The sequence below is a fragment of the Triticum aestivum genome, chromosome 2B (genome assembly GCF_018294505.1).
Source record: "Triticum aestivum cultivar Chinese Spring chromosome 2B, IWGSC CS RefSeq v2.1, whole genome shotgun sequence".
NCBI lineage: Eukaryota > Viridiplantae > Streptophyta > Magnoliopsida > Poales > Poaceae > Triticum > Triticum aestivum.
Genome location: NC_057798.1, coordinates 255,838,251 through 255,858,155, shown reverse-complemented (window position 1 = coordinate 255,858,155; position 19,905 = coordinate 255,838,251). Strand labels below are relative to the sequence as shown.

Here is a 19,905-nt window from a genome sequence, read left to right as displayed (position 1 = left end):
ATATAGTTAACCATGGTCTGAAAGGGCACGCTGCTGGTTCTGTTTTAGTGCAAGCATCTATTTATATATATATATGCTTAACCTTTCACCATATGTATTTTTCGAAAGTCATGCAGCCGTATCTCTCGTTTCTTCTAACTTCGTTAGAGCATCTAATTGTGCAAATACCGATGCTTTACCTCTTAACCAATTTGTTTTTTCGGAGATGCAATCCAGTTGTATCTCTCGCATTTACACAGAACATCAAACAAATAATCACATGATTAAGGATATAAGAATGATCAGGACTGACTGTCCACATGAAACAGAGGTCAAATACCAATACAGCATCTACTGATAAGAACACCAATGCTTACGTGTTAACACTAACCAATCATAAGATATTAAAAGATCTATAGGCACGCATCCATTCAATAGCGGAACCACTATGCGTACAATGCTTCATGGTTCAATTTGTGTACCACGCAAAATCTGATGTCCACTGCAGTTTTGTTCAGCGCATCAACGGCTTGATCTAATGCGTCGTACACAAATCGGACAAGCAGTGTCGTATGTATAGCAAGGTTGATTCAATAGTTCTTTCTTGCCAAGCACATGCTACTGATTCTGTCAAACTGCAAACAAATTTACAGCAAAACTGCGGTGGTCATTTCCACATGTCCCAGGTCTCACTTGGGTGATTAACAGATTACAAGGCAACTAAGGGGAAATCCCTCAACTAACCAGGAGAGCCTGAGTTGATTGATAGCTATTTAGTTTTCCTCTAGTCTCCTCAGCACAGATTCAGCAAACATGCGCTGCCTGAAAATTGAAAAGGCTTGTTAGATATTAAGTAAACTTAAAATGGTTAACTGGCTAGTTTGACCAAATCAACATCCTCTATTATAGTTTTTATATTAAGATATACTCCGTTTCTAAGTCTTTTTAGAAGATTTCAATATGACTATATACGGAGCGAAATGGGTGAATCTCACTCTAAAATCCGTCTATATGCATCCGTATCTAATCCACAATGAAATCTCTAAAAAGACTTGTATTTAGAAACGAAGGGAGCAAGAGGGAGAGGGGGAGAGAGAGAGATTTTACGCACTTTTCCTCGGTATGTTTGGGGCTAGGGCGGTTATGTTTCAGATAGCCATCCCATGGAACCTTCTTAAGACCAGCCCGAGCAGCTATCATATCCCTCACTCTGTACAAAGCATTGCATCAGGTATAAAAGATTACTCTGACCCTTGGTATTTTCTTAGAAAAAAGCATTATCAAAACTTTTGTGTTACCTTTCAGTAAATTCTATCGCTGTCTCCCCTTCCCTGAGATACTGAGGTTCCAAGAACCAAACATCACAAACAACAGCCCATGATGTCATAAGACGAACCAAATGCATTGTAAAAGATTGCCTGGTAAACATTTCAAGCGAGGTAATATGTGAAAAAAGGAAGGTATATAGGTGTGAACAAAGTAAATGCATATATTTGTTTGTATTCCATACTTCTTACTATTCCAGAAGGCGTCAACAAATATTTTATTATATTTGATAGCTATTGGACATACAGCACAGCCAAGCTCAAAAGCACCCTGAAAATATAAGCAAAGAAATAATTTAATCAATGCATAGTTGTGTGATCACGCTCAACAAGCAAAAATGACAAAGCACATGCCACGCAATAAGATGACTGGTTTCCAGTGTTTGTTTTAATCAGCTTGTGTACTGAGTGAAAAGAAAAGTATTTTTCTTTCGTTTTCTTTTCTCCAAACTCATTTACAAGTCTTAATGATTTGCATGCAGAGAACTCCGAGACAGATAAACAAGATGCTATACTGATACCATACATATGATCACTTAAGTCCCTGCAAAGAATGGAATTATGAATTCTCTCTTGCATAAACTTTGTACTGTCGTAGAATATTCAAAGAGATTTCAGGTGTACAACTTTACCTTCTTGAACATCACAGTGTACTGATTATTAACACAAGTTCCTTCTGGGAAAATCAAGAGAGGATTGTTGTCTGGATGCTGAACATGATCACGTAACCTGGTAAGAAAAAAAAAATCATTGAATAAACAGATCTTCAAACAGAAAAGAGTTGCAAAGGAAAAAACTTACTTTCTTCCAACTACTTCACGATCCTTGAGATCATTACGGTTAAACCAGATGCAACCCACACTTTCCAGAATAGTCTTCTGAATAAATCCTGAGAGGGGAAATAATAAATAAATCAAAATTCTAGCATTGAGAACTAAACAAAAACTAGAAGAGAAGTTTCTGAAGAATAGGAAACTGACCAACCCATCCAGGATGCTTTTGCATGATGACAGCAAATGCTGTCATCTGCTCCAGAATAATAAAATCTATCATCGATGTATGGTTTGCAACAAATACCTGTTGTAATAATTAGAAGATTAATACAAGGGTATTAATTATACTGAGAAGTTTATAGTGATAAAGAAATGAATGTTATTTATAAGAACAACGTGGACCTGTAGATAGGATTTTAAACAAAAAAATTATGTATTCATGGCACAGAGCACACACATGTTCCACAATTAAAATTTAGAAGTATGCGATAGAAAAATATCTTGTGGCTTGTGCTACCTTTCCGTGTGGTATTTCATGGGAACAAGCCTTTAATTTAACAGCTGTTATGTTTATACACCTCAAAAGTGAAGGTGGTCACACTTCTCTTGTGTTCACAACCACACATGTACCTCAGATATTAGTAAACAAAGCAAACAAAGTTAACCTGATAAGGGCGTGAGCTTGGGCGTGGTCCATGGTACTTGATCACTCCAGTCCAAGAAGCAACAAAAACACTGCACATCATTTCAACCAGCTTTCTCTGCACAAAGCTCGAAACAAATTAATGAACTCGGAACCCAAGAAGTTTTAAAGAAAAACCACACTAATGTGAACAAAGTTGGCAAAACAAACATGAAGGTGCAAGACCAAAAGAAGTAATGGTGTCAGGCAGGACCAAACAGCTGACCTATATCTCAGTTTATATGACTCCAGAGTCTACACTAATGTGAACAAAGTTGGCAAAACAAACATGAAGGTGCAAGACCAAAAGAAGTAATGGTGTCAGGCAGGACCAAACAGCTGACCTATATCTCAGTTTATATGACTCCAGAGTCTAAATGCAATAGCAACAGTTTATGTGTACAAGTACATGTGAGTGCATAAGCCTAGTTAACTCAATAAGCTTTAAGGGTTATCTAACAAATAAACTTACTAGGATTCAAAGATACAATCACAATAAACTAACTTACAGTACAACATACGATATAACTGGATTGCTTGTAGGGGCTAAACCCCTAAAAGATGTCAAAAAGGGATTAACTGATGGAGTGCCAATTATCGTTATGTATTGGTATTCACTGGGAAAAGGGAAAGATCTTGATCCCCACGATTCAGCACCGGAAAAAGCGGAAACAAACTTGCCATAGTTTGTTATTAATTCATTCTTCCATTGAAATTCGAAGCAACACAGAAAGGTGCACTGATTTACCGCATTCACCCAACCACAAACCCAAAGAACCACGGACATGAATGCACACACACAGACATATAATTGACATTGAAACCAAGAGTACAGTTAAAGCTCCACGCCAGACCGCTCATGAGCTAGAAAGCATGGACACGGCAGGAATTGCCGATCTGCCGTTCTGATACGGCGGGATACGGCAGGATACGCGTGTCCCCCAGTATCCCCTGATTTTCGATTAAAAAGAAAGAAAAAAAATGAGGGGATACGGTGGGATACGTCCGTGACACGGTTGGGATACGGCCTGGCCCAATACCAGGCCCAAAACGAAACCCTATGTTTTACATGAGTCGCACGCATCTCTTCCACACAAAAGCGATGTGCTCCCAGGTCGCAGCCTCTCCTGGATCGAAGTCACCGCCGCCTGGACTCAACGCCGCCGCCGGCGGCGACACCTGCACTCGACCGGCAACTGCTACCCCACAGCACCAGCAGGCAGCAGCCTCTCCTCACAACGGCAGGTAACCCTCCCCAATCTCCAAACCCAGTAGCCTCTCCTCAACTTCTTCATTTCTTTTATTCGGATTCCTTCCATTGAACTAATGGATGGTGTGCTTGCTGCTCTTTGAATGATTGTAGTAATCATGCTGCTATTTGAATGCTTGTGCTGCCGGCCTGCTGCCGCTGCTGCTGACTTGCTGTTGCCTGTTGCTACCCATGTCATGTTTGCTAGTTGCTAGTTGAATGCTTGTGCTGCTGTTGAACTTGAATGATGATTGATGAATACTTGCTCCTTGTACTGCTTGATGTTAGGTTGCATGGCATGGGAGGACGAGGATCAATCAAGGACTTGATAAAAAGAGACACCAAATGGAGCAGGATTCTCTATTTTGATTTCCTTCTCATTAATTTTCTGTCTTAACTCTATTACATGGCATATTTTTATTTTATTTTATATATACTTGCTGTATCCCCGAATGGCTGTTTCTGAAAAATGCCGTATCCCGTATCCCCGTATGCGTATCCCCGTCTTTCTGTCCTCGTGTCCGTGCTTTTTAGCTCATGAGGTCATATACACTGAATATGGACATATCCACAATAAGAGATAAACTGATTCATGAAAATAAAATAGCTCACCTCTATTTTACTTTTTAGCCTATTTTTCCCGTTCATTAGGAAACGCACAGGAAAAAAGGCAGTAAAGAAGGCCATCCATCCTAGTATAAGTGTTAAGAACCTGATACACAATTAACTTATCAGATGACTAGATTAGATATTTACGAAGAAATCAATGAAAGCAGAAGATACACTGGATGAATTAATTAGTAGTAGTAAACACTAGCATACAAAGAAAAGTACAGAGAAGACAAATGTTTCTCTTCAAAAATTTACATAAAATTCAATTATTTTCCAGTACATTACTTGTATTGAATTATTTTACAAGTTTTGGAGAAGAAAACTTACAGCCTCAAAGGGAACATGAAAAACATTCTAGGCATGAAAGGAACAAATGTAATTGCACACGTAACAATTTTACACCAATGGGGTTATGATCATTGTTTTCAAGACGTCCCTAAGGCGTCGCCTAGGCGACGCTTTGGCGTCAGGGTGCGCTCCCTGATGGCAAGACGTCGTCCTCGCCTTAGACTATTGAGTAAGGCATCCGCCTTGGCCTGTATGGCGTCTGAGTCGTCCGCTTTAGGGCCGCCTCACATGCCTTGGACCAAATCAGACGCTCTGGTCTGACAGGCAGGGAACAGAGATTCCAGGCAGGAAAAACTGAGCTGCGCGGGAACATTGGCTCACGAGCAAAACAGTTATGAGGAGGGGAAAGATACAGAGAGAATCAAACCAGAGCGTGCAAATCTCCAGGATTCCAGCGAGAGCTATAGAGCGAGAGGGTCTCTCCTCTGGCGACGGCTTCCTCCTCCCTGGCCACAACTCCCCACCCCTGTCCAGCTGCAGCTCCTCCCAATCCTCCTCCAGTGAAACCTCTTCCACAAGATCAACACCACAGCAAGGTATGGCTCCCGCCCTCTCTCCTCCCCCTTCCTCTCCTCTGCTCTTTCTTCCATCCAGCACCAAAGCTTGCCATGCTTTCCTGCTCTGCTCTGCTCTTTCTCCTCTGCATCTGTTTCCTCCCAAATCTGCTTCTCCATCCACAAGGCAGCAGCCCCACCACCGCTTCTCTCCTTCCCCATGCTTAATCTAGTTGCTCTAGTTATTTGACTCTTCTCTCTTTTTTTCTGGCCAGGTGTCCCTGCTCTGATGGATCCTTTGGCTGGTAATGCTTATGATCTATCCAATGACCCAGCTTGGAAGTATGGGTTCTGGCCAGATTTAGAGAGGAAAGATTTAATACATTGTGTGGCAAGATAGTCCATGCTGGAGTTAAAAGGCTGAAGCAGCACCTTTCTGGGGGTTTCAGTGATGCGGATAAGTGCCCTGAGGCATCCATAGAGATTAGGATAGAGATACGCAATTCCTTGAACACTGGAAAGTTTAAAGCTATGGAGCGATATATTGATGAGGAGGATGCATCTTAAGTTCAAAGGCACCGTTCTGTCATATACACAAGATGATGCCTATTCTTTGGTAACAGCTTATTATATCAATGCTAGTTGTTAAATCTCCAAATTGGCTGCCATTTATGTACACTCAATTATGTTAATGCTAGTTGTTGAATCTCCTAATTGTCTGCCATATATTATATATGTATGTGTCTAAGGCGTCGCCTCACCTTACGCTTTAGCGCTTAGGCAGTGAGGCGCCCCCCCAGCGCCTTGCCTCGCCTTACCACCTTAAAAACAATGGTTATGATAGGCTAAATAATACTTGCAGAAGGGCACAAAATGTGCAAACTGCAAAGCCTGGTTTAGTGCAGGTTGTACGACACACAGCACTCAAAAAGAAAAGGGCAAAGATTGAAACATCATTTGAAAGAGCTATAGCATGTAAACCTATTATTATTCTACTGCATTATCCTAGAACCAAACCAAATATATTTTCACAATAAATCAAGAAGGCAGAATAACAGAAGTGCTGATATCAAATCAAAAGAGGAAAAAGAAGTACAAATATTACATATGAGAATAAGCAATATCCCAAAAGCTCAGTATAAAATTCAGGTCATAGGACATAAGTACCTTAGCGGAAACAGTAGTCCATATCTTATGACTGCTCCCAAGCACCATAATGGGAACAAATAGATGTTCCAGTTCCATGGCTCCGGAGAATTTGACTTAAAGCAACGTGTGAATGAATCCTGCATAAGTGCAAACACAAGCAAGGTCATAACTAGGCACCTAACGCATAAAAAAGAATCATAGCACAGCTAAGACACATATACTTGGTGGTCAATGAGACATGGCATAAAGATGTCAGAACTTAAACTTTCAGAACAAGGTTTAGGCTAGGGTTGAAGATTCAGTGATTGGGCGCCCAAGGGAGATTCTGCGGTTAGGGCTAGAGACTAGAGAGCCCTACGCTCAGGAGAGAGAGTTGAGCAAGTAAAAGGATAATTTCATTCTAATTCTTTGCTGGTCTCATATCACGGGTCCCTCCCTCATTACATAGGCCCTGTTTGGTTCGGCTGTGGATTTCTAAAAGTAGCTGTGAAGAATCTGCTGTGGAAAAACAGCTGTGGAAAATCTGATGTGAAAAAGATGTAGGTCATTTGGCAAACCAACTGATACAGCTTTTTCGGATTTTGGCCCGCAGCGGAATCAGATTTTGGAAAGCACGTCCTGGGCTGCTTCCGCTTTTGGTTCAGATTTTGGCAGCGGATTTCTGAAATCGTATTCTGCTGGGTTCGCCCTTTGGTTCAGATTCTGCTGCGCGGAAGCGGAATCCGTCGATAAAAGCTGAACCAAACAGGGCCATAAAGGGGCTGCCTTACAAGTGAGAATCAAACTGAAAGAATAGGACTCTTTAACCTATTTGAACACAAACTGGACCCTGATAGACTTATAGTAATATACTAGGACAATGCCCGTGCGTCGCAACGTGATATAAATATTCTAGTATGTTAGCTTGTGATCAACCTGCCAATAAATGCGATTGTGTAAATAAATGTTTATCAAATCCTGCCCGTGATTTACCTTATATTTTGCTGAGAAGTTTGGTAAGTAAATTAAAGTGAATTCGTTCAAAAAGTAAGTAAATTAAGGTGATTGATTATCATATAAAGAAGGTTACACGAAGGGGTGGTGAGAAGAAAAGTGAAACATGGAACCTCACATTCTTTTTAAGCAGTAGAGATAATCCTCTCCCCGCCTCCACCTCCCCAAATATGAATAACCACTATTATTTTCTAATTTACAACCTGCTCAGACTTGCAGGTTTGGCTTCCTCTTATATTGGATAAGGCGAATATTATGCCATAAGACAGAAAACACAACACATTCAAATTATGTGCACCTCAAACAACAGGTATTTCATGTTCAAAATATAGAGGCTATGAACATATACATACACGAAAGATGCTCAAGTTCATATCCATGAAGGATGACAAAATGTTCAATGTTCTATTTTATACCTCCATTAAGGGGTTGCTTGGATACCTAGATTATAGAGAAGTAGTTTTTCTTAAACCTGATTTCTGGTGTAACAACCAGAAAATTGTTTGGATTATCTAACGAACTCGTGGATACACTAAACTGAGTATTCCAAAAGCCCCAAAACCCAGTTTATACAAAACGACTAATAGACGTTTTTATATAAATGACTTTTCTGTATGCATCAGGAGATCAATGAAGTCCGACGCGCTGATCATGGTACACTCCGACGGCCTTGACAGCAGCTTGACAAAGCCAAAAGCCGCCATTGCCGATCTCGGTCAGGCACCCAGGAGCAGGTTGCGATGCTCCACCTAGCCCAGCGCCTCCATGGTGGACGAGGACTGCGGCCAGCTGCCATTGTGTCCATCGGCAGCTTCACAATTACCGTCGTTGTCCATATGCTCCAGCTTGTGCGTCGTCGTCGCGCCTCCCTAGCATGTGCGTTGTGCTCTGCTGTTACCGGCGAATCAATCCAGCAGCTAGGTGGAACATGCGTGCCTGGCCTGAGAATCAATCAAGGTGCTTTACGCCATGTGCTTGTGTCTTGTCATATGTGAGCTGTATGTACGTGCATCTTCATGGCGGAAAGAATTCGTCACCGGAGCGACGTATGGGGACCTGGACCAGCATTCATGACACCGGCGAACGAAGCAGAGCACAACCAGGCGAGCAGCGCTACCACCCCGGCGGCCACGGTGATGGCCGCGCAACCCCGCCGGAGAGCCGTTTACGGTGTGGTTGTCCGCTGCTGTGCGTGTAGGTGCCAAGAGCGAGCCGAAGCACCGCACCTCCATGAATTGTTTTTCTATTCCCCCAAAAACGAAGAACTCAAAATCGTGTTTTTCTATTTTCCCATCCAAACAAGGTATTGTATGTACTTACCTTAACAGAATAACAAACCAAAACTGGTTTTCCTACAAATCCTCCAAAAACTCGTTTTCTAAAATCTCACATATAATTCCCTATATCCGAACAGCCACTAAGGGAGAGCTGTGACAGTACTAACTACTGACTTATCATCACTTCCTAAAAAGTTGACTTTATCGAGCAAAACAAAATGATCAGCAGTTAGACAATTTTTCATCCGATCAAAAAGTTGAACTTAAAAATGGCAAGAACTTCTGTAATCTATAATGCAGTCACTATATCGAAGGAATACTCATCCAAGCACCACTCGTTCTAGCAAGAGAAACATGTTAGCCCTTTCAATTGGGTGTTCGCATAAGCTAAGTTAGTCTCAGCCAGACCGAAGCCTTCATAACAATATTTCAAAATTACATAATGGTGAATACTAACCACACAATTCCAAGAGTCAAAAAATTGGAAATTATAACAAAACCCCTCCTAAATAAACAGAAAAAACAAAAACAGTCTTTCGACTGACTGACCGTATTGCTTTCATCTAATCCAGGATCATTCACTATTTTAAGCCAAATATGTAAACTACAGCTGGAGATGTGTTGAATAGAATAGCCATATAGAGATAATAGTGGCAGTAAACAACAAGCTAACCCTCAAAAGTTCAAGAGGTCTTAAATCAAGGTGGCCAATGACAGGACATCCAGCTAATAGCAACATGCTAGAATCCTACACGAACTGAACCAAAAGCACACAAATTAAACATTTGTAAATCAAAATAATAATTCTTACACACCTTTCCACCAAATAGAAAAGCTGAAAGAGGCTCGTTTCCCCTTATCCTAAACCTTGCAGACCATAAGCCTAGAAACGACTACTGACCTCATACATTCCCACAGGAAACGAGAGAAGGTAAAAGGATCAGAAAAGGTACTCACATCGACGATGGCGCCCGCGGCCTCGGTGAGCACTGGCGAGATGTCCAGCAGATCGCGCCTGTAAAACCACATCAAACGCCTCAACAATCTAGCTGGAATCGATAATCAAGCGAGCGAGATCGAGAAGCAAGCAAGACGCAGCGGCAGGTGTTAGGGCTATTACAGGGTGAGACTCCTCGGGGGTTCCTGCGGGAGCGAGTCCGCGGTGAGGTAATCGTCGAGGTTGGGCGCGTCCAGCGACGACGCCATCTCCTCCCAGCGGCCGACGCCGGCGAGACGACGGCGACGGCGATAACGCCGAGGAAGGCTTGGCGATGGGGCAACGGGCGTGAGATTGGGCGCAATGAGTCGTGGTACGTCCAGCGAATTGATGATGCGTGGATCAGACGTACAGCGAGGGAGCGGCTCATAAACAAGTGGACACCACCGTTCTGCTGACATGTGGGGCCTGTATGCGAACATGGGCCAAAGTGCCGGTCATTTAGCGGCCAGGTCTTTTTGTAGTCCATCTCGGCCCACGTAGGATCCATATAGTCCAGGTCGTTCGTTACTCCGGCTACCCTCCATACCCTTCCTTGCACACCCTCGCCGCCCGCCGCCCGCCGCCACTGCACCCCTAGCAGCAGCCGCCATGGCGCCGACGGCCGACTCCGTCGACCTCAAGGGTCAAAAGAAGGCCAAGAAATCCAACTCCAAAGATGAGAGAAAGCACCGGAAGGATAAGTATGAGCGTCCCGCCGCGGACGAAGCGTCTCCCCGCAACGAGGCCAAGCGCAAGCACAAGGGCGGGCAGGAGGGTAAGGAGCACGGGAAGAAGCCCAAGAAGGAGAAGAAGGCTGGGGCTGAGGCCGAGGCTACGGGGGCGGGGGCTGCGGAGGTGAAGCGGGGAGACGAGAAGATGAAGCGGGCGATGGAGGACGAGAGGTTCGCGGCGGCGCGGACTGACCCGAGGTTCAGGCCGATGCGGCGGAAGGAGGCGAAGGTCGCCCTGGACTCGAGGTTCAACGGCATGCTGACCAACCCGATGTTCGCTTCGTCGGAGGCGCCGGTGGACAAGCGCGGCAGGCGCCGCAAGAAGGGCGCCAAGGAGAACCCCATGCTGCATTACTATCTCAAACAAGAGGAGGGGGATGAAAAGGAGAAAGAGAAGGAGAAAGTGAAGCTGGTCCAAAAAGATGATGACGATGAGGTGGAAGAAGAGGATGAGCAAGTTGAAGAAGAAAGTTCTAGTAGCGATGACGAAGAGGAGGAGGAGGAGGATGACGAGGTGACGTTTCCCATCCAATTCTATGATGTTTCGTTTGATTACCTTTCTCTGCTATTGTAAAGGTTGCATGCTTCTCCATTTTCGCCTATGCTCTCGCTTGTGAATTGGGAGAGAATAAAACTATAAAAGCACGTCCTTATGTTGATACGTATGTGCGATGTATGGTCTGGTTGGTAGTTAGTAATTATTTGATATGTGCTGCTTAATTCCATCTTCCATGTCGATAGCACAGATGCTGTTTTAATCCCAACTATGAAGGCTACAGACTTAACAGTTATGGGGATTTCTTCAACTTGTGGTGTATGTTTGTGCTTGCTGTAGTCTTCTTTTTTTCTTGTAGAACGTGGAGCTTATTGAGAGATGCTTATCAGAAACAGAAAAATGTGTGTTTCTGTAATCCACGCATCTCAATATGTGACTGCAAGAACCATTTCAAACTGCGCCTCTAGATCTTATATACTGATTTTTTTCTGCAACTTACTGCATAGTTGGTTTTATTGCCTGCCAATACGGGTCTCTTAGGTAGGTCATGTGTTTTTATTTCTAGGATTTCCATATGGTTACTAAATTATCTTGATGGGACACTTTACTAGCTGTTTTTTTTTTGTCGTCAAGAGAGACATGTTTCTTGCATTCCTTATAATTCCTGCTGTCTTTTTTCTGCAGTGCTCTGTCGGCAGTGACATTGCTCATTACTTGATGGCGAGGCATGATGATACACCTATGATTGATAAGGAAACTCATAGGCTTGCTGTTGTTAACATGGACTGGGATCACATTAAGGTGTGCGCACAAATTCATTAATTCTATTATCCTGATAAGTAATCCTCTGCACCTAAATTATTTTAGCCATGCTTTTGGTTATTTCCGTTGCTTGAGAATCCACCTCGAAAGTATTTTTTTAGGCCACTTGCATTTCTTTTCAGCTTTTGTATTTGCTTAATAAACCTCTTAAGGGCTCTGTGGATGGCAATTTTAAAAAATAGATGATGGTAAACAGGACTTCTGGAAAGAAAAAAACATGTTCTTTTGCTGGTTTGTTAGTTCTTTTAGATGGAATGCAAAAGCCTTGTGTCTCAATGCATTGATAGAAGAAGTTGTATGTACAAGCCTACGAGAGGCCACACCCCAAAGTACAACGCAACACACTAGGTGGTAGGCACTGCAGGCAAAATTGTCTAAGGTCCGTCACCACTGTCCCTGCGCACAATCTGACCTCAGCTTTGATTCTGTCAAGCAAACTGGCGACGCTAGGGATGGTTTCATTGTGCTGCTTCCAGTCCACCTATTTTGGGACTGCCCTTTTGATCAAAACTGTTGACAGATGATCATTCCTAATAAGAACAGAGGAATATCATTCTTTGATGAGGCTCTTCTAGCCATTCAAGACTTGCCTAATACCTATGTTTTTAAGGCGGTAAGGCGATCTAAGGCGCTGGGGGGGCGCCTTATCGCCTAGGCGACGCCTAAGCGCCTAAGGCGGACGCCTAAGCGCCTAAGGCGGGCATATTTGTAAGGCGCTGGCGGGGCGCCTTATCGCCTAAGCGTCGCCTAAGCGTCCAAGGCGGGACGCCTTAAAAACAGAGCCTAATACAATTGCTCTTGAACTAGTAATCATGCGCTGCTGGAGCATATGTACTCTTATGGAATGACAAAAAAATCATAATGCTGCCCCACATGTTCAAGGGTGGTGCAACATCCTCAAGAAAGACCTCAAGATCAGAGCTAAGAGCAAATCATCACAATGCTGCAGAAATCAGGAATTGTATAGATGTATATCTTTAGGGATGTGTTCGGTTTCAGTAACGAAGTAGAATGTAATGGGTCTGTGATGTCCCTGACCTCGGTTCCTGCGTTTGGCTCGAGAGGAAAACAGAACGCATATACCCCCGAGATGCGGAACACACTCATTCCTCTCACCCTCTCTCGTCTCACCCCAACAAGCAGCCACTACCGGGGGAGATGCGCCCGATCCCGCGCGCTCAGCTGCCGGTTGGCCTCCCAACCACCGCCGGCGAAGCCAGCCGGCCTACGAGCCGCCCGTCCATCGCCCTCCTCCCTGCAGGCTCCCTCACAGGAGCTCCCAAACCCACTTCTACCTTGCTGCCCGGTCGCCATGGACGTCGCCCGCAGCGCCGTGCAGCAAAGCCGCCATCTCCTCGCGCCCGGCCGGCGTTGTGGCCTCCCTGCCCGCATCTACTTCCTCTCGATTGTGCCTCCATGCACTCTGCGCACCTGACAGCCAATCCTCCATGACCTCGCCTCTGCACAGCTCTATCACCGGCTTCCGCAGGCGCCTCCTCCCTCACTGTCATTGCCATGCCAGCCTCCGCCACCGCCTCTTTCTGCACTACGGTTGACCCCAACAGCCACTGTCGTCAACCTCTGACCTACGCCCACCCGAGCTCTGACAAGCTGCTCCTCCACCTCCACCACGCCATGACCCGATGACCCCGCCTCCCGAGCACAGCTCTCCGTCGTCACCACCTACGCTGGTGCTGCCCACCAAGGAAGGCTGATTTGGACAGCGGGTTGACCAGGCGACGCCTTGACCTGAGTGAAGGTGCAAGGAATCAAATCCTCGGCGCTTCCTTCTATCCTGCTCGAAGATGTGTGTAGATGCACACGGTGATTTATTACTTTTAGAAATGATGCTTAGTACCAGTACTAGTTGATATGAATTTAATACTAGTAGTTGCTAAATGATGTCTACTGTCAGCATTAGCATTGAATTTACAGGAAACCAAACACCGAGACGGAACCGTTCCATTCCATCTCATTAGCTCTATGAAACAAGGAGATGGAACCATTACATTGCATTCTACTTTGTTCTACAACCAAACACACCCTAGGTTTCTTTAGTTCTTTTCGTTACCTTTACTTGTACATATTTGAACTTTTCTTTAATAGAAAATTACCATAGAACAATTCCGGAGTAAAAAAAAACAAAAAAGAACACGACGTAAACATGATTGCCAATTAAGCCCCCTTACGTGTGGCAATGGGCATCTGGAGGATGGTTTGCTACCACCACTCCACAAAGTCATCCTGGGAATGGCCGACGAGCAGTCAGTCAGATTCAGTAGAGGACGTCGTGCCACGAAGTGTGTGACTGGTTTGTTAGGTTGAAGTACGATACATAGATTCTGTTTGTTTGGCTTAAAGATGTTTATGTTTCTATTCTTTTTTTTTGTTGAGAACAGGTGAAATATCTAGCAGTAAAACATCCCAAAGAAATCCCTAATCCCCATCACTCAAATGCACTTGTAATGATTGTATTTTCATTTAAAATATGTCCAATATTTAGTTAAGTATTAAAGCACTTCCTGTGATTTTTATGGCAACCCAACAAATGTCTTTGATACTTAATATTCTGATAACTGAATGAAATCCTGCTTTTACTAGAACTGAGGATACAAACGACCCATTGGGATTTACCTTTTTTTTTGCTCGTAGCAATTTCTGTTTTGCTTCTTGAGTTCAGTGATATTATCCCTTTGTTTTGCCCCTTCCAACAGGCGGTGGACTTGTATATGGTGATGACATCTTGCATCCCAAAAGGTGGACGAGTTCTATCAGTCTCAATATATCCGTCAGAATTTGGACTGGAGTGCATGAACATTGAGACAACTCAAGGCCCGTCTACTCTTCTTGGTATTCATGGTGATAGTGATGGTGATGGTGGGGAAGATGACAATGATAATGGCAATGACAGTGACAGTGATGAAGAGGATGACGAAGAAGATCGTGAGCATGACTCTGAAGATGACAATGACGGTGATGAAGATGATGACAATGACAGTGATGAAGACAATGACGAAGAAGATGAGCATGACTCTGATTCTGAGAACAACAAGCTGCGTACTTATGAGCTAAACAGACTGAGGTTAGGAATAAAACATAGATATTTTTTGCTGATTGTCATCATGTTTATTTATCTGTTTGTCTGGGACTAACTGAGATGGGTTCGAACATGTATTTTAAAACCATGATCTGAATCTCCATATTATTAACTGAAATATTAAAATGTTCAAATCCTAATGTAATTGTAACTACGGCGGCTTCTACTTCACATGTTTGGGATTGTGTGCATATGTCCAAATAGCCTTGTCTGTCCATCTTTTATATGAACTATAGTCCATATACAGTTACTTTCCAATAGTTTCTTATTGTGTTCTCTTGTGATTATGTTTCTTGCTGCAGGTACTACTATGCAGTTGTGGTGTGTGATTCCAGTACAACTGCAAATCACCTATACACCACTCTTGATGGTACCGAGTTCTTGAAAACAGCAAATGTGTTCGATTTGCAGTTTATTTCGGACTCTATGGAGTTCAAACATCCTGCTCGCGATGTGGCTACAGAGGTATCTTGTAGCTGCACCCATATTTGTTGGTACTCATATTAAACTGTTCGCACTTGGCAGCATAAATGTTACCCTTTCCAGAAGTGGCTGAATAAGTTATGATGTTATTTAAGCACAACTTGCCTTCCCCTCGCGCTAAGTGGTATTTTCAGTTCATAATTTGTTTGACTCCATGCAGGCACCTCCGAATTACAAGGAGCCTGATTTTGAGACTCGTGCTTTGCAACACAGCAAAGTTAAGCTCACATGGGATGATGATGAGCCAGAGCGTAAGAAGAAACTGAGGCGGAAGTTCAACGATGAACAGGTTAGCTCTATTACTTAGCTCTTGTATTTTTTTTAATCTTCTTGGAACAGTTGTGAATTATGTTGATGACATGCATTTTCTACCCTTTCCTTCTCATGAAAACTTTCAATCTACTCCCTCCGTTCCAGAATATAAGGTGTATAGGTTTCCGTGCAAGTCAACCATTTGAAAGTTTGACCAAGATTATAGAACAAAATAGAAACATCTGCAATACCTAATAGATAAAATATGAAACTACCTTTCATGATCGATCAAATGATATAAATTTCATATTGTGGATATTGATATATTTTTCTAAAAACTTGGTCAAACTTGCACTCGTTTGACTTTTGTAAAAACAAATACACCTTATATAAAGGAACAGAGGGAGTATAAGTCTTTTTAGAGATTTCAAATGGACTACCACATACGGATGTATATAGACATATTTTAAAGTGTAGATTCACTCATTTTGCTCTGTATGTAGTCACTTGTTGAAATCTCTAGAAAGACCTATATTTAGGAACGGAGGGAGTATATGTCATTGTTTCTTGTCCTTCTATTTTTTTTCTTTGGTTTGACATCTTATAACGTCTTCTCTTTTTTTTTTGACGCAGTTAGATGACCTTGGTGTATTTTTAGCGAGTGATAGTGAGTCAGATGATGATGTAGATGATTCTGGTGACGAGCCTCGACCAAATGGAGTAGCAAAAAGGAAGTTAACAAATAAGGAACGGTTGGCTCTTTTACTAGAAGGAGATAAATCGGATGAGGAACAAAGTGATGATCAGGACATGGAGATAACATTCAACACGGAACTTGAGGACCTTAGCAAACGTATCCTTGAGAGGAAGAGCAGCGAGAAGAAGACTGTCTGGGAGATGCACCAAGAAAAAATGAAGGAAAAGCGGAAAGCTAGGAAGAGGTCGTCGAAGGATGATGATGATGATGACGATAGCAACGAAGATGGTGCTGATGAAGATGATGATTTCTTTGAGGATGAAAAGTCTGATGAAGACGTTAAGCCAATGAAGAAGGAGAAGGTGAAGGCCAAAGGTAAAGAAAAAGGGAAAGGAAAGGACAAGCTTCCAGAGGAACATTTCGAACCAGAAGCAACTAAAGAAGAGTTGGAGCTCTTGGTTGCTGATCAGGATGCAGGCAATGGTGCAAAGGGCTTTAACATAAAACGCAAGAGTAAAAAGGGAAAGAAGGGCAAGGATTCTGTCGAGGACAAACATCCTCATATAGATCTTAGCAATGACAAGAGGTTTGATCCCATGTTCACGTCTCATCTGTTTGCGCTGGATCCTACTGATCCCCAGTACAAAAGGTACTACCAGCATCCATTACCTTGATTTACCCATCTTACTAATGTACAGTATAATATGCTTGATCTGAACTAGTGTAATTCATGCTGAATTTGAATGGTTTTGTACAGGAGTGCCGACTTCAAACGAAAGCAAGCTGGGAAGAAAGGCGTGCATGCAGGCACATTGGATAGTGAACCTCCTGTGGAGGAGTCAGCTCCGGGGAGTACATTGCCACCTGATGATGCATCGACTAGGAACATCAAGCAGAAACATGCCGGGGCGTCCACGGAGAAGCTACAAATGTTATCTGCTGTTAAGTCTCTCAAAAGGAACCTTACAGCGTTCAAGAAAGGAAGCAGCACGAGTGAACGATAGAGAAGATGATCGTCTTGGCCTGATATATTCCTATAGCTTTCCTGATGAAAGTGCCTCTGGAGCCTTCAGAATAGTTTGAAGGTTTGATGATATGCCATTTTTGGACTTTGATAGAACAATGATCCAGCTGGACAAAAAATCCCTGTTAGGCTAGATAAATACCCTGAAGATTTTCTCAGCCGTTCTTGTGCAACAGGCATGTTTGCAAGGGTCGTGTTTACTGACTGTTACGGTACTCAACTATAGTGAATGTTGGCTTTTTGCTAAAAAGATTATTTATCTTGTGGCACTCGCACGTGTTACAGCCGTGTGCACGCTGGAATCCAGAGATAGTCGAGTCCAAATATCTTCCAAGGTGGAAGCGTCTGTAAGGGTTAAATTGTCATGCCCGTGGACCGCAACCGCAATCCGTTTTAAACCCACCTTCCTGCCGATATCCACCTTTCATTCGCCGTCCAGCACTGGCATCTTGCCATGCCCGCGGCTGCTGACGCTATTGCGCCGGCCATCTCCTATGACGTTTGACGTGCCTCCTTTTTCCTACCCTAGTCTACGGCCCGGCGAGGTCACTGTCCTCGACCGGCCTCCATTGTCTGTCTCTTTGTAGCTCCTAGCACTAGCAGCCCCTAGCGCAAATCAACGTTCGCCAATTCTGAAGCCAAAGCCATTGCAGAATATCCTATGCGCTCCAAATACACTAGTTTTCTGAATCACCATAAAAATCTGGGCGCACTCGACGAACGAGTCGGACAAAACAAAAATGTTCTTATTGTTGACGTGATGCATAGCCCATCTTTCTCATCAGATTAAGCTTTTGGATGAATTTTTCTCTCTAAGAGAGTATGACTAGACGTACTCTAGGTTTATAGAAGGCAGAATTGCAAGTACAAAAATACTACCACTCGTTATGAACAATGAGGGTAGCACGAACAACACACTCAGATAAGACCAATACAACCACCAACAGCTAAACAAAACTACAAAGCAAAGGCACCTGCTCTAACTAAGACCAACGCCGCGTCTCGACCAACGCCAGGCTCCTCTGAAGACCACCAGCTCCCACTGAACTTTGCTTGTCAATGCACCATACCCTGAATGCCTAAGAGGAGATGGCAAGTGAATGGCAGGACTTGATCAGCTCCGAGGAAGTCACCGTCTTGGACACACTGGCGATGGGCGTACATAGCGCCACCGAAGATCAAAACAGGACCACGGCGAACACCGGAGGAAAGCAATGAGGAACCGAGCCGTGTATCCAAACACGATGCTCCCAACAGAGGAGTGACGTCGAGGACGCCGCCATCATGTCGGTCCTACCGAATCGAGGCTTTTGCCCGGAGACAACAACCAACTCCAGCCGAGCAAGGGAAATGTCAAACACATCGCGACAATGCCTCCAAGGAGGAAAACGACACCCACGGGTGGCATCACCGTCGGCCCGGCAAAAGCCATGCACGATTTTCATCCGATCATCGCACATCTCCGCACCTTGAAGAAATTGGGAAGTTGTAGGACTGAAAGTATGTCTAGAGGGGGGTGATTAGACTACTTGACCAAATAAAAATCTAGGATTTTCCCAATTTTAAGTCTTGGCAGATTTTAGCAACTTAAAACAAGTCAAGCAATCAACCTACACATGCAATTCTAAGAGTATAGCAACTGAATGTAAATCATTACATATGAGGGTAAGTGGAGGAGATTGGAGGGAGCAAATGCAATGTAGACACGGAGATGTTTGTCGCATTCCGATAGGTGGTGCTATCGTACATCCATGTGTTGGGGAACGTAGTAATTTCAAAAAATTTCCTACGCACATGCAAGATCATGGTGATGCATAGCAACGAGAGGGGAGAGTGTTGTTCACGTACCCTCGTAGACCGAAAGCGGAAGCGTTAGCACAACATGGTTGATGTAGTCGTACGTCTTCACGATCCGACCGATCCAAGTACCGAACGTACGGCACCTCCGAGTTCAGCACACGTTCAGCTCGATGACGTCCCACGAACTCCGATCCAGCAGAGCTTTGCGGGAGAGTTCCGTCAGCATAACGACATGATGACGGTGTTGATGATGCTACCAACGCAGGGCTTCGCCTAAGCACCGCTACGATATTACCGAGGTGGAATATGGTGGGGGGGGGGCACCGCACACGGTTGGGAGAGATCAACAGATCAACTTGTGTGTCTAGAGGTGCCCCCTGCCCCCGTATATAAAGGAGCAAGGGGGGAGAGGCGACCGGTCAAGGAGGGCGCGCCAAGGGGGGAGTCCTACTCCCACCGGGAGTAGGACTCTCCTTTCCTTGTTGGAGTAGGAGAAGGGAAGGAAGGGAGAGAGGAGGAGAAGGAAAGAAGGAGGCCCCCCCTTCCTTGTCCAATTCGGACTAGAGGGGGAGAGGGCGCGCGGCTGCCCTGGTCGCCCCTCCTCTTCTCCCACCAAGGCCATTAGGCCCAATATACTCCCTGA

The 19,905-nt window shown here is 44.0% G+C and overlaps 2 protein-coding genes across 3 annotated transcripts; one reads left to right on the top strand and one right to left on the bottom strand.

Moving 5' to 3' along the window:
* Positions 1-352: 352 nt before the first annotated feature.
* On the bottom strand, positions 353-10,232 carry LOC123044639 (glycerol-3-phosphate acyltransferase 9). Of its 2 annotated transcripts, XM_044467439.1 has the most exons (13): positions 10,002-10,232; positions 9,839-9,896; positions 6,630-6,748; positions 4,621-4,720; positions 2,743-2,838; positions 2,285-2,381; positions 2,106-2,193; positions 1,937-2,033; positions 1,490-1,575; positions 1,278-1,397; positions 1,091-1,189; positions 724-801; positions 353-614 (listed from the first exon to the last, which is right to left on the bottom strand). In XM_044467439.1, the coding sequence occupies exons 1-12, from the start codon at positions 10,085-10,087 to the stop codon at positions 753-755; spliced, it is 1,095 nt and encodes a 364-aa protein (XP_044323374.1). In that variant the 5' UTR covers positions 10,088-10,232; the 3' UTR covers positions 353-614; positions 724-752. The 2 variants fall into 2 exon arrangements, with proteins under 2 accessions (XP_044323374.1, XP_044323373.1); XM_044467438.1 differs by having other exon boundaries at positions 548-801.
* Positions 10,233-10,390: 158 nt separating this feature from the next.
* On the top strand, positions 10,391-17,721 carry LOC123044638 (pre-rRNA-processing protein ESF1). The gene is made up of 7 exons (XM_044467437.1): positions 10,391-11,105; positions 11,772-11,888; positions 14,624-14,991; positions 15,309-15,471; positions 15,650-15,778; positions 16,375-17,087; positions 17,196-17,721. The coding sequence occupies exons 1-7, from the start codon at positions 10,470-10,472 to the stop codon at positions 17,440-17,442; spliced, it is 2,373 nt and encodes a 790-aa protein (XP_044323372.1). The 5' UTR covers positions 10,391-10,469; the 3' UTR covers positions 17,443-17,721.
* Positions 17,722-19,905: the final 2,184 nt, after the last annotated feature.